At 38.0% G+C, this 13,472-nt stretch overlaps 1 protein-coding gene and 1 long non-coding RNA gene across 2 annotated transcripts in view; one reads left to right on the top strand and one right to left on the bottom strand.

Annotated features, from left to right (window-relative positions):
* Window positions 1-12,714, top strand: part of rxfp1 (relaxin family peptide receptor 1) — a 94,459-nt gene extending 81,745 nt beyond the window's left edge. The window contains exons 16-18 of the mRNA XM_086259831.1: window positions 4,972-5,382; window positions 5,626-5,844; window positions 6,732-12,714. Of these exons, the coding sequence (XP_086115957.1) occupies window positions 4,972-5,382; window positions 5,626-5,844; window positions 6,732-7,141 (1,040 nt within the window). The 3' untranslated portion in view covers window positions 7,142-12,714. The remainder of the gene's footprint in view (window positions 1-4,971; window positions 5,383-5,625; window positions 5,845-6,731) is intronic.
* Window positions 6,084-9,015, bottom strand: LOC147338223 (uncharacterized). The gene is made up of 3 exons (XR_015124475.1): window positions 8,464-9,015; window positions 8,284-8,349; window positions 6,084-6,925 (listed from the first exon to the last, which is right to left on the bottom strand). It is a non-coding gene; the product is annotated as an uncharacterized LOC147338223 (long non-coding RNA).
* Window positions 12,715-13,472: the final 758 nt, after the last annotated feature.

The raw sequence follows: 13,472 nt of genomic DNA, 5'->3' as shown, positions 1-13,472 counted from the left end.
GTCTTTTTGTGGAGTGCACTGGTGTGTGAATGTGATATGAGAACTGTTTTCATTAGCAAGTAGATTTTTGGCCAAAGAAAGCCAAAAATGAAGCTTATGATGATGAGAAAAGTAAAGCATTTTAAATATGACTTATTCTTTGCTACTTTAGCTGAAGAGTTTAAAAAGAGTATCTTAATGCAAGCAGGATGTGTTTGCATATTGCTTTTAATATGGCTATTAAAGGAGCGGAAAGAGTCAAGGAAGAAATGAACCAATAACAAAGTACAAACATGAAAGTGTTGAGTCATCCGTACTTAGAACTGGAACAAGACTTGACATGAATTAATTATGCTTGTATCAGCCATTGCCTTTTCCTAAGAAAGCCAAAGTATTCATGATCTTTAAGTGACTATATAGGAGCCCCATCACACAGTCGGCAAGTTTAATTTTTGTACCCTTACAATCTTTCTATGACACATTATAACATAAAAAACCCCAAAACATACAAAAGAAAACTTAAAAGCAATGTTTAGTTATTTTATTCCAGGTCCACAATTAATGCCTTCTAAAGAGCTTTGGTCTGATTCAGCATCAAAAGAATTACTAACAGGACTAACAGGACTAAGGAGGATTTGAGTAATGAATTCACCAAACTATCAAAGAAATAAACATTAATCCATGACTGATGAAGCAGTGGGCAATTCATCAGAGGATATAAGTTGTGAATTAAATCACAAATTTAAGAAAAAAACATTGTGATAACTTTGCAAACAGAATTGAAAGTAGGTATAAAAGAAAATAACAGATGGGGCTGGTAGTTATCTTTTAATTTCAGTTCTTTTTCTCTCCAAGAGTTTCAAGCATGAAACAATGGTTGGTGTACGATGCATAGTCATGTTTTGTATATCAAATTCCAATTATTCCAAGAGATGGAGATTGCACATTGAACAGTCTTTTAAGACAGATGTATAACGTCTCAGCTTGCTTTTTGAACTTCTAACCTTTTGTTAGTCAAAGGAGCTTGCAAAGAAAAGCGTCTGGACTTCTTTAAGTTGCTTGAAGACGTTTCACCTCTCATCCGAGAAGCTTCTTCAGTTCTAAGGTCAAATGGTGGAGAGTCCCAGATATAAACCTAGTAGGAGTGACCCCCCACAGAGGGACAAAAGGACCCCCTGATGATCCTCTAATCGCCTGAGCCAGGGTGTGAAAATGGGTGTGGGTCCCAATCAGCCAGAGTTTCGGGTGAGTTCATTGTGAAACCTGGCCCCACCTTATCATGCGAATTCCTGAGGTCAGATGGCCCAGGATGTGAGTGGGCGTTAAGGCGTCTGGGAAGGGATCTCAAAACTGGATTATAGATGGCAGAGAGTTGGTGTCGTAAACCCCCGCCTCTGTTCAAAGATGGTCGCTCACAGTGGACATAGATGGCTTCTTTCACTCCTCTTTCAAACCATCTGTCCTCTCCGTCCAAAATGTGAACATTGGCATCCTCGAAAGAGTGTCCTTTGTCCTTTAGATGCAGATGGACTGCTGAGTCTTGTCCTGTGGAGGTGGCTCTTCTGTGTTGTGCCATGCGCTTGTGAAGTGGCTGTTTGGTCTCTCCAATGTAGAGGTCTGAGCATTCCTCGCTGCACTGTACAGCATACACCACGTTGTTAAGTTTGTGTTTAGGAGTTTTGTCTTTCGGGTGAACCAGTTTTTGTCTGAGTGTGTTGCTGGGTCTGAAATGCACCGGGATGTCATGCTTGGAGAAAACTCTCCTGAGTTTTTCTGACACACCGGCTACATAGGGGATGACAATGTTGTTGAGTCTGTCCTTCTTATCCTCCCTCGCTGGTGTCTGATCTTCTTTTCTGTGCATCTTTGCTGACTTTATAAACGCCCAATTAGGATAACCGCATGTTTTGAGTGCTTCCTTTACATGGGTGTGTTCCTTCTTTTTCCCTTCAGGCTTAGAGGGAACATGTTCTGCCCGGTGGTGTAGGGTCCTAATTACTCCAAGTTTGTGTTCCAGAGGGTGATGGGAGTCAAAGAGGAAGTACTGGTCCGTGTGTGTGGGCTTCCGGTAAACTTCGATGTTGTGGTTGCCATTCTCTTCAATGTGCACAGCGCAGTCCAGGAAAGGCAAGCTCCTTTGACTACGATGACCTGGATGACTGAGAACCTTCACAAACATAACCTTTTGTTAGTTTGTTAGTTTTGAAGAGAAAGTTACATGCTCTCAAGAATTTCTGCCCGAGGGGGTACGCACAAGTTTTTGAGTGCATTGTCCTCCTCACCTTACTTGCAGCAAGCTGTAATGGGCTCATTACGGCAACCTAACAAAGAGACCCACTTCTTCTTGAGTGAAGGCTGTGAAGTGCATTTTTCATCAGTTGTCGCAAGGGGTGACAATCAAATTCCACACTGAAAAACGAACTTAACTAAGCAACACAAATTTGAGGTTTGGGCTTTAAATGTTGCTTTTTCTAACGTTTATATAAAGAAAAATGTTGTACAGTAGGGGTCAAAGTCTTAACAAGAAGGGCACCTCAGTGTCAACTAATTTATTTGTGTAATATACTGGGATGTTTATAATTTGGAGCTATTTGCATAAGAGGTATTTTGTTATATTTTATAATATTGTAATATAGATTGTAGTAATTACTTTAGTTTATTTAGTTACTGTTCTTACTGTCTTGGAGCAACTGTGACCACATAATTTCCTCTGGGATTAACAAAGTATTCTGATTCTGATTCAGAAACTCTAGTAGGTCTAGTGATGATACCTATAGTTTGTATTTGTTTAGACTTTTTATCATAAAAAATATTGGCTCCGCAGCTTATATTTACATTTGTAATCACATGAATATTTCGAACCCTGGAATCTACAGGTTTGTACAAAACTTCATATCCCATATTATACCATCTCACAACATCCCCAAAAAGTTTCTTGTTTTATCGAGAAAGTTTTCTTAGTCTTCAAATGCCCCCACAAACGTTCCATGGGGATGAAGGTGGGTGGCTTATAGAGCAAAATCAGTGACAGTTGATGTTTTTTCTTTCGTAGCTCTCGGAAAGCTTGTATTGTGGTCATTATTCTGCTGCTGAATAAATTCTTTTCTAAAAACAGGAAAACCAAAAGATGTCTCTGATAAATGAAGTGTTGCTGTTGCAAATAGAACACTTTTTCCAATCAGAGAAATGCTGGTGAATGTTAATATATCCCCCAACTGTTATAGGAACTAATACTAATGCACTTATGCTGATTGGAGTCTTGCTTTTTCTTCTATAGCAAAATCTGTATGTGTTCATTTTTTTTCCCCAACTCTCAGTCTACTGAGCCTTATTATTGATCTTCTTATAGTCCAGTCACTCTAATTCCATTTGATCGTGCTTTGAATGTAAATAAGCAGTTTTACCAGTGCATGTAAAATGTCATAACCTCTTCAAAGGTTTTACTCTAATCATCATTTCACACAGAAAAAGCCCTTCTTTACTTTGGATAAAATCAATTTGACTTTGGACACCTCCATTAGTTGATACTGTGTTTCATTCTATTAAAATGTTGCTCACTGATACTTGCAGTGTGCTTAGTTGTGTTTTGCTGGAAATCTTGAGCAATGTCTGCAAGTTCATTTACTGTATTTGAAAAGGTTTCTCATGAATAGATCAAATCCACTTGTATTACATTTGAATGTTTTTTTAATGGAACAGATACTGTCATTGTCACTGTGCTTCTGCCTTGTTTGACCGCCATGTCATCAGCCAAAATAAAGGCTCGCTTTTCGTTTGAACTCCGTTTCATGTCTTCGCCTGTGTCTGAGTCCTCCACACACTCTCCACTCAGTCTGCCACTGCGGATCGTGACAAGATACAACTGAAAGAAATGAACCTTTTTTTAACATGAATAACATGACCTATTTTTTTCAAATTAGACTGAGAGACCCAAGAATACTCTGCAATATTAAATATTTCCCCATTTTACATGTCAGAATTTAGATTGCATTTAAATGTTAATCCTCAAACTCCTTGAACATTTCTTGGTTTAGATAAGATGTTTAAAAGTTTTGAAATTCAAGTGTAAAACTCAGCTGTTTCATTTTTGTTCAGAATCTATAAATATGCAGCACTGTTGTATGCTCCATCACGCCTGTGACCCTAAACTGCGGTTAACAGGATGGATGGATGAATGGGTATCCCTTACACGTTCTTTAATAATACGCAACATTTAAAGTGTGTGTCGATTTCTTCAAAACTGGCTTCTAACTAGCTGTGATATCATAAATCATTCTCCCCTCAAGTAAAATTTAACTCGGAAGAACCTTCCTCTTTGAGTAGAAGAACATAAAATCAGCATTCTAGTTTAAAACACTGAACATACATTATTCTGTTTCTCTTTCATTAGTTTTGCCTTGAGTTCTCTAGTTAATGTGTCAGTTTTGTTTCCCTTGAACAGAACAGAGCTAGTTTTTTTTTCCTATTCAAAGTCTTAATGCTAAGTTAAAATGAGCCCAGCCGCTACTCCTTTTCCTCAAGAGTTTCAGCAAGAATGCTAATGGGTCTATTTTTGCACCATTTCAAACTGATCATATCATTCATTTCCTTTTCATAACAGTTTAGACCGCATGAAAGACTGATGTTAGCCTATAGTATCCCTGGTTCCTCTTAATATGCATGGATTTCCGAGGTTGAGTGGCTGCTGTCAGCATGTTATCATTAATCTCCTTCTTACAGATTCAATCCTTTCATGTTGACCAATTTTTGAACTTGTCTTTTTTTTCAGAGCACTGCAGTGTTTATTTGGTGTTAAAATAAGTCCAACTGACATTGTGCTCACATTTCTTAATTAATCTAAAGTAATGAAACTACATTTTCTGAAGCAAAGCAGCCCAAATACATCGTTATAGCTACAGTATATGTTCAGCCAAATACTCCAGAAATATCAGGATGTAATCTTATACCAAAATCTCATAAGTAATTTGTAAATCAGCTGCTTTTTCTTCGCAGGTGCAGATGGGTTGATGGGCATCTACCTCTTCATGATCGGTGCATATGACCTAAAGTTTCGAGGCGAGTACAACCGGCATGCCCAGGCGTGGATGGATAGCAGCCAGTGTCAGGTCATTGGCTCTTTGGCCATGCTGTCCACTGAAGTATCTGTCCTGCTCCTCACATATCTAACGCTGGAGAAATACATCTGCATAGTCTACCCTTTCCAGTACTTGACTCCTGGCTGGCGACGAACTGTCACCATCCTTCTTGGGATATGGGTGTTTGGTTTTATTATTGCCTTCCTCCCATTAGTTTGCAAGGGGCTGTTTCGCAACTTTTACGGGACCAATGGTGTCTGCTTTCCACTGCACTCTGAACAACCAGAGACTCTATGGGCTCACGTTTACTCCGTCGTTATTTTCCTGGGTGAGGATTTGTTCTTGAAACAGTGCTTTGAAGATTTTTGTTCATGTTTTCACTTGTTTTTTTTTTTTTGTTTTTACTTCTTCTCCAAAGGTAACTGTAAAAGTACAGGTTCTGTATTTAGTATATGTGTTTTATATGTGGGGGGTTTTGCATTTATTTATTTGCTCTGGATGCAAAGATTTATTATACATGTACATTCAAGTACTGCAAATTTAAACTTGTTTGTATGAAATCTTTCCATAGGTCTTAACCTGGTGGCATTCCTCATCATTGTCCTCTCCTATGCAAGTATGTTTTATAACATCCAGAGAACAGGCACTCAGACCACTAAATATAGCAACCACATCAAAAAAGAGGTGACCATTGCCAAAAGATTCTTCTCTATCGTCATTACTGACTCCCTCTGCTGGATCCCCATTTTCATCCTCAAGATCCTCTCGCTGCTGCAGGTGGAGATTCCCGGTACAGTAAAAGAATGACAAGCATTTAAACAAACACTTTGATGAAAAAGAGCATTTTGAGTAAAATACTACCTAATTAGCCTCACAGTTTGCCTCTACAACATTTTTGGCCTCTTAACTCAGCTGTGTCTGCTGCAACTCACTAAAAGAAGCAGATGATTTGATGAATGCAGGCAGGTCTTTATAAGGGTTCAGCAGAATGTAGCTGCTAGACTTTTAACTAATGCCACATGGATACGATGATGGATGTGACTGATTACCTGTGTATAGATTTTATTATTTTTAATGACTTTTTTTTTTTATATCCTACTGTTTTACTGATTTTTGCTTTAAGATTATTCATGACAGGCTTCATTTTATTATTCATTATTCATTTGATTTTTTTTTTGTGACATCATCATTGACCAGGTCATTAGCAGTTTGTAATCACACGTCTTTGGCAAAAGAAAGTGATAATGTGTTGCTGATTTGTGTGTGATGAAGTAACTGGTTTTTTGGGGGGAGAAGTGGGTTAAGAATACATTTAAATGCCACGTGATGTGTTTTAGATGATTTTTGAAATTGATTACAGTGAATCAGAGCTGGCTACAGATACATTCTCTTGCAAAGCATCAGGTTGTAAAGTCCTGCCTTTTAAGGTCAAACGGAGCAAAGTGCTCCCAATATGGATTCATTCTGTGTTTTCTTAAAGTGTTTCCCATAAGTTTTACTACTGCATAAGAATGCCATTATGCATTAGATTATGCATGATGACAATTTATTTTGAGGTTAAGGATACTATTTGTATATCATTTTTAATTTGTGATGTCAGTAGTTGTTAAATGTAACAATCTAGACAGACTAAGTAATTAACACTGTAATTGTATTTCTTTCTCTGTTCTCTGACAGGTACCATCAGCTCCTGGGTGGTCATATTTATTCTCCCCATCAACAGCGCACTTAACCCCATCCTTTACACACTAACAACACGGCCTTTCAAAGAGACTATTGTGCAGGTGTGGGCTAACTACAGGCAGAGGAGGCCCCTCCTTAGCAGACACCCAGCTCATCATCCATCGCTCACTTGGCAGGAAATGTGGCCCCTGCAGGAAAACAGCCATAGTGTCAGCGTGGGGCAGGAATTTGAAGCAAATGGCACAAAGCCCAAGCTCACGCCTGTGGAAAATACTAATGAGGGGTACAATGACATTAAAGCATCAACCAGAAAGCAGGAAACACAACATACAGTGCTGTCAGTATGTTCTAAGACTGAAACACCACCACATACACACATTCACACAGGCACACAAACAAATTAACTTATGTAACTGTCTAATGGTAGAGGTACATGTACATGTTTGTATTGTCAACAAAACCTCACCTCAGTAAACTCAATTTCATTTAAGTTCGTTCATCTCAGCAGTTCATATTTACCCTCAGTTTAGTCACTTGTTAGTGTCTACATTCTTTGCAGTTTAAAAGGATTAGTTCTGGTATTTTTTTTTTTTTTTTTGGTCTTTTTCCCTCAAAATGTAACAGTGCATGTGTGCATGACCAGCAACGGTAACAGCCATCACAGCAGATAGGGGGACATACTTCATAAAATAATTTCTTAAATTAAGAAAACATGCTCCCTATGAATCCTGTTAAAGCCAGGCAAGTAAAATCTGGGGAACAGAATCTGTTATCAGTGACAAAAAGCTAATAATGATAATAACAATGGATTAATATGCAAACTGAATGATTCCCATCAATGACTTGACTGAAGCTCTATTCAATGGGTGAGACACATTGAATATTCCATAGGATTAAAAAGAGTATAAACATTTAGGATATTAATAGATAGGGCAATGAAGGGCCTCATAATTATGACCTAGTGGCAGAGGCTGGAAAAACAAGGGGGTGATTGGTACAGTTAGACAGACATAAATCTTAGATAATAGTATTTGACTGATTCTTATATAGCACTTTTCTACTCTCCCAGAGTACTCAAAGCACTCTATACAACATGACACATTCAACCAATCTACAAGCACTTTCTCTAAACTGAGTGCTTTCTAACTACATTCACACTCCGACAGATGCATTGGAGAGCAACTTGGGCAATTGATACTTGGCATGCAGACTGGAGGAGCCAGGGATTGAACCACCAACCTTCCAATCAATAGGCGACCTGCTCTACCCACTGAGCTACCGCCACCCATTTGAATTTGACTTTATTTTTATTATTTAATTTGATTAAATTATGTGACATATTCGTAACATCCCAAACAAGGGTAGTTGAGAGAATCAGGAAATGCACAGGATGACATTAAGGAAAAGAATGGGCTTGGGATTTCAGCCGCTCAGGGCCATTGAGATCCAATTGTTTGACTAGGATGGCTTTTTTTTTTTTTTTTAAATATGTAGGTGAGTATCTACTGAAACAGTGCGCATTTGGCAGAAAAAAAACTTTACTTACTATTTTACTTTCCTCACAGTCGCTCAGCAGTGATTTTTATTGTCAGGAACTCCACAACAAAAGAGACTGTTAAGACAAAAAAACAGTATTGCACGACTATTAGAATAAAAGGCTTGCTATATCTCATTTCCATTGGTACACTAATTGACATTTATAAACAAATAACTGTCACCAGCTTACCTGTATACACTTATTTGTCATCTCTATGGCTACAACAGCTCTCTGCCATTCAAAAAAAATATGCCCAGCTGGAAATTATTAAAACTTTTATTAAAAACTATTTACAAACTTTAGCTTCCGGAAATCTGGAAAGAACAGAGAGATATTTTAACACATTAGTTATCCTGATCGTGTCCTTGGAGTAATAAAAGCTTATAGCACTTTTCTTTCCCTAAAGCAAATTATTTTTTTTATTGGGGGGGGTGAAAAGATAAGGAACTATACATACAGTATAGTACAGTATATGTCTGTCACATTATGTCCACACTGCTTGATGCTGCTGCGCTTAGAATTGCAGTTGGTCACATTTATTACATTGCTTACTATCTGCCTCGTTCAAGATTTATCTTGGTTAAGACCCATTGGCATGCCACACATTTCTAAAGTGTAGCTAGGTCATTGTTATTATGTGTCTCGATACCTTTTCCCTTCAGGTCTAAGGTGCCAGTGACAACTAAGAAAGATACTGCATACTCTACAAGTTTTTTCAGAGTTGCATCCACCTTTGAGCCATCTCTTGTGATGAGCATCTGTTGGACTGCAAATAAATGAGATGAAAATAAACCTGCATCCTTGTTTTGCTCAGATGAAACAGGAGATGAGTATTCCAAGCATATTCACTGAGTGTTGCAGTCCTTTTGTTATTTTCTTGGCTCAAGTAGGCCACTCATGCAGCGACGAGTGGTTTGTGATGCAATGTGAATTTGATAGTCCCCATACGTGTATGATATATATAAAACTAGCTGGGTCCCCATGAGTCTGTCACACTCACACACTGTTCTTAGGTTTAGTCAGCTCCTCATTATTATGTGTCCCAGTGTCTTTTTCCCTGGGATGTGCCATCAAAATAAAGAGAAATCCCCAATGTCATTCTGTACATGCCCTCACTTATACCACAGTGATTGTGATTTTACACTTAGTCGCTGAGAGATTTGGTATTTGTTATTGTATGAACTGAAGAGTTGCCTATATTTTTATTCATTGGCTTTTGACACAGTTTGACCCTGGTTTTACTGCTTTAATTCGATCTAAGGTGCTGATTTTATTGTTTTTATTTAATTTATTTTAATGTGCTTTTCGTTTTTCATGTTAGGTGTACGACACTTTGTTTTCAGCTGGGAGTTGTCTGGAAGTGCTATATAAATTGCTTGCTTGCTTGCTTGAAGCAAACCTTTCAGGTTTGCATTAACAAGTTAAGCTTGTAACAGTCAGAAAGCTGGAAATGAGATTGATCAGGTCAAAATAAGATGAAATAGAGACAAAAACAACTCACTAAACTTCTACTTTCTGATATAAAGAAGCACGTATCTGTGCTGCAGTTATGCCATTTTAAATCTACAAGCAAAATAAAACCCTGGACTGCTTGGTTTTGTTTGGGGTTATTTGTATTTATATCATTACAGTTACATCATGGGTTGGAGGCTGCCAATGTTTCTTGGTCAAGACTCCAGTTTATTGGTACATCACTCAGAGTGAGAAATGGGTTATGTACAGCCATTGATGTGTTCAGAGGACAATACTGGTGTCCACCCTAAACGTAAATAAACAGAAAAGGTTTCACTGACATCACAAACTGAATTCACATGTTCCAAAATAACTGCCCCCACTAAGTCCTGGACTTTTCAGGATGGCTGCCAGGATGGCACAACACTTGCTTCTAGAAGAAATATGCTGCTGATTAGGAATCTTAGCTCACAGTGGCTCAAGATAGAGAAATGCGACAACAATAAGCTACTTTTATTGGAGTACTTGTTCTGTTTGTTTAGTTTTTTATGCTTCCTTGTACCCCTGGAAACCTTGTGGAGCATAACTGTATGTTGTTAACTATGGATAATTCCTTTAAGGCAAAGCAGAGCCTTCATGCTAATCCCATTGTAGAAAACGTGGCTGCAATCCCACCAAGGCTGCATCTGGAAGTATTTGCAAGATAGCTCACAATGAACAGGAACAAATGGAGCTACAGACCTAAAATAATTATTTGCACTTTCCTTTAGACAAAAACTGCATATTTATTTAAACAGAGGCCACCGCAGTGAATCATCTGCCTCCTATTACACTGTCCTCTGTCACACCAACCTCATCCTTCCTCATCCAGTACATCCATGAAACTCCTCTGTGGAGTGGACTTCCTCTTTTGTTCCTCCCTAGTAGCTTCATACTTCATACTGTTCAACATATTCACTATTTCTACTCTGCCTTGCCTCTCTATCTTGGTCTCCAAAACTCTTAGCTTGACCCGTCCCTTCAATGTACTCATTTCTAGCCCCGTCCATCCAAAATTAAAGACTCTACATCTTTAACTCTGAAACTCTAGCTCAACCTCTTATTTTTTGTTATTACATCACAGCAGTTCCACAGGGAGGCTATAAGCCTGTGTGCTCCTAGGGTTTCATCAGAAATAGCGTCAAGTGTAAAATCTTTTCTAAATCAATTGTGCAGATTGAGAAATGTTCTACTGCTGCTTGTTTCATGTGTGAAATCAAAATGACACGTGCTGTAAAGTAGCTGAAGGTGTCTGTCCCTCTTAAAAAGGTATTTTACAACAATAAAAATTCAAAATCAAAAGCAATAATCTCTATTGTCTCTAGCACATTCTGTGTTAACTCTTATGACTATTTCTGGAAGACATGATTTGCCAGGGAGACAGCCTAAGTGTGAGGTGTGGGAGCACAATTCTGTGAAGCTGTGATGTGGACACTGGCACTGAGGCTGAGAATACTAATATTGTGATTCTCCAGCACTACTGCCAAATTGCCTTTTTTTTTTCTTAATCAAACATCGCACATCATATTGTTAGCAAGTTAGCATGTTGACATGATGCATTTAAGACAAAAAGCACCACTGTGCCTAAATAAAGCCTAACGTTAGGCGTTAACATTGCTGTGGTGTTGGCCTGTGAGCATGCATTTTCAAGTGTGCAACTTAAAACTTGCAATAGATCTGTGATTTGAACTTGTGCATATTTCCTGCTAAAGATGATTGCTCAAGGGCGGTCCAAGTGCAGCAACAAAAATTTTCTTTGCGTCTAGGAGCCATTATATATATCTCTAGATTGGCTGCTAATCATTTTCTTTCCTGTAGCTACGGCAGACTGGCATGCTTAAAGCTCTTCTTAAAATAACGGCACAGCTCCCCTTACGCAGAATTTAAAACTAGCTAGAGATATCTGCACAAGTTTCCTTTAGTGTTGCAAATTGTAATCAAGTATTTTTGTTGACTGACAATAATGCATTCTGAAATTGTCAATTCCAGTCATTTCAAAGCATTCTATTTAATAAATAATACAATTTGCTATTGTTTATTCATTGTCTACAAGAAGCTTTATTGTTTCATGGGTAATGTATGAATGTTTGTGTGTTTAGTTATAGCTATTACATGTTTACTGTAGCCAGTGGTTTCCTGCAAAATTTACTGAGTATATTGTGGCAGCTGACTGTAATGCAAATGCTGTAATAACATTGTCATATAGTTTTATAAATACGTGTTTGATACATTTCTTACTGTAAAATTTGCCATTTTGTTGATAATAATGTACCACCCAAAACTTTGGTATCACGATGACCACAAGTTGCATTCATTCTTTTGTCAATTGCAAATGCCAGGTTCAGTGCTCTTTAGGGGAAATGTTCATGTTTCGTATTGTATTGTAATAAAAATGTCCTCCAGTTTTCAAGAGTGATACGTTATAGTTCATTTTGTGTTTTGCTGTTTGTTTGGGGGGTTTTGTTTTGTCCTTGTGTGTTTTCTCTGTCACATAAAATAATTTTGGGAAAATATTGAATGTAATATACTGTATTATATAGTTTCTTTGCAGTATGTTCAACAAAGAATGTATTTAATTTGTATATTTGTGAGCGGGATGCAGCCTCACAGGGAGTAGTGGTAAGTCATCTTTTCTGCATCTTGTCTAGAAATTCCCCAGCTGGTCTGGGAGTTTGAACTTTGAACCGTCTCCACAAACCCTACATCATTTTTTTACACTGTGATCTATAAATATATTTGGACAGTGATGAATATGATACAATGAGTGATACAGTCATAAATTCTTCTGTGCATACTTTGTTCAGTGCAGTGTGGATTCTTATAAAACTGACTTATTTGTAGTAAATAAATAGTAAGCAAACCTATGACTGTATGATATAAACATAATACATCATAACAATTACTTGTGGATACATTGTATAGGCCAATTTCTATTTACATTGCACAATGACTGTGTCTTACAATAAAATTAGTTATGAAGTTGCCTTTGTGGTTTCATTTTTCTTAAATTAGGTCTAAAATTGGACCTAATTTAAGACTGGACTGGACTACTGTAATTCATTATTATCAAGATGTCCTAAAAACTCGCTGAGAAGCCTTCAGCTAATCCAAAATGTTGCAGCAAGAGTCTTGACAGGGACTAGAAAGAGGGAGCATATTTCTCCTGTTTTCGCTTCCCTTCATTGGCTTCCTGTTAAATCCAGAATTCAAAATCCTGCTCCTCACATACAAGGTCTTAAATAATCAGGCCCCATCTTATCTACCATAAGTACCATATCACCCTATTAGAGCACTTCGCTCTCGCACTGCAGGCCTACTTGTTGTTCCTAGAGTATTTAAAAGTAGAATGGGAGGCAGAGCCTTCAGTTTTCAGGCCCCTCTTCTGTGGAACCAGCTTCCAGTTTGGATTCGGGAGACAGACACTATCTCTACTTTCAAGATTAGGCTTAAAACTTTCCTTTATGCTAAAGCATATAGTTAGGGCTGGACCAGGTGACCCTGAATCCTCCCTTAGTTATGCTTAGGGATGGGTATCGTTTAGGTTTTATCCGATACCGGTGCCAAATCGGTACTTTTGAAACGGTGCCGGTGCTCAAACGGTGCTCAAACCGGTGCTTAAAGAATGGAGAACACAAAATTGGTCCAAAAACCTCTCATGTTCAGCTGGTTTTTGTAAAAAGATAACAATGTTAGCCTTTTCTGCAGCT

Source organism: Aulonocara sp. 'chitande type north' Nkhata Bay, linkage group LG2 (assembly GCF_057382095.1).
Source record: "Aulonocara sp. 'chitande type north' Nkhata Bay isolate Kocher_YH1m ecotype deep benthic linkage group LG2, A_spYH_male_GT1.1, whole genome shotgun sequence".
NCBI classification, from domain to species: Eukaryota; Metazoa; Chordata; class Actinopteri; order Cichliformes; family Cichlidae; genus Aulonocara; species Aulonocara sp. 'chitande type north' Nkhata Bay.
Note: the sequence above shows the minus strand (reverse complement) of the source record. Positions and strands in the feature narration are given on the sequence as shown.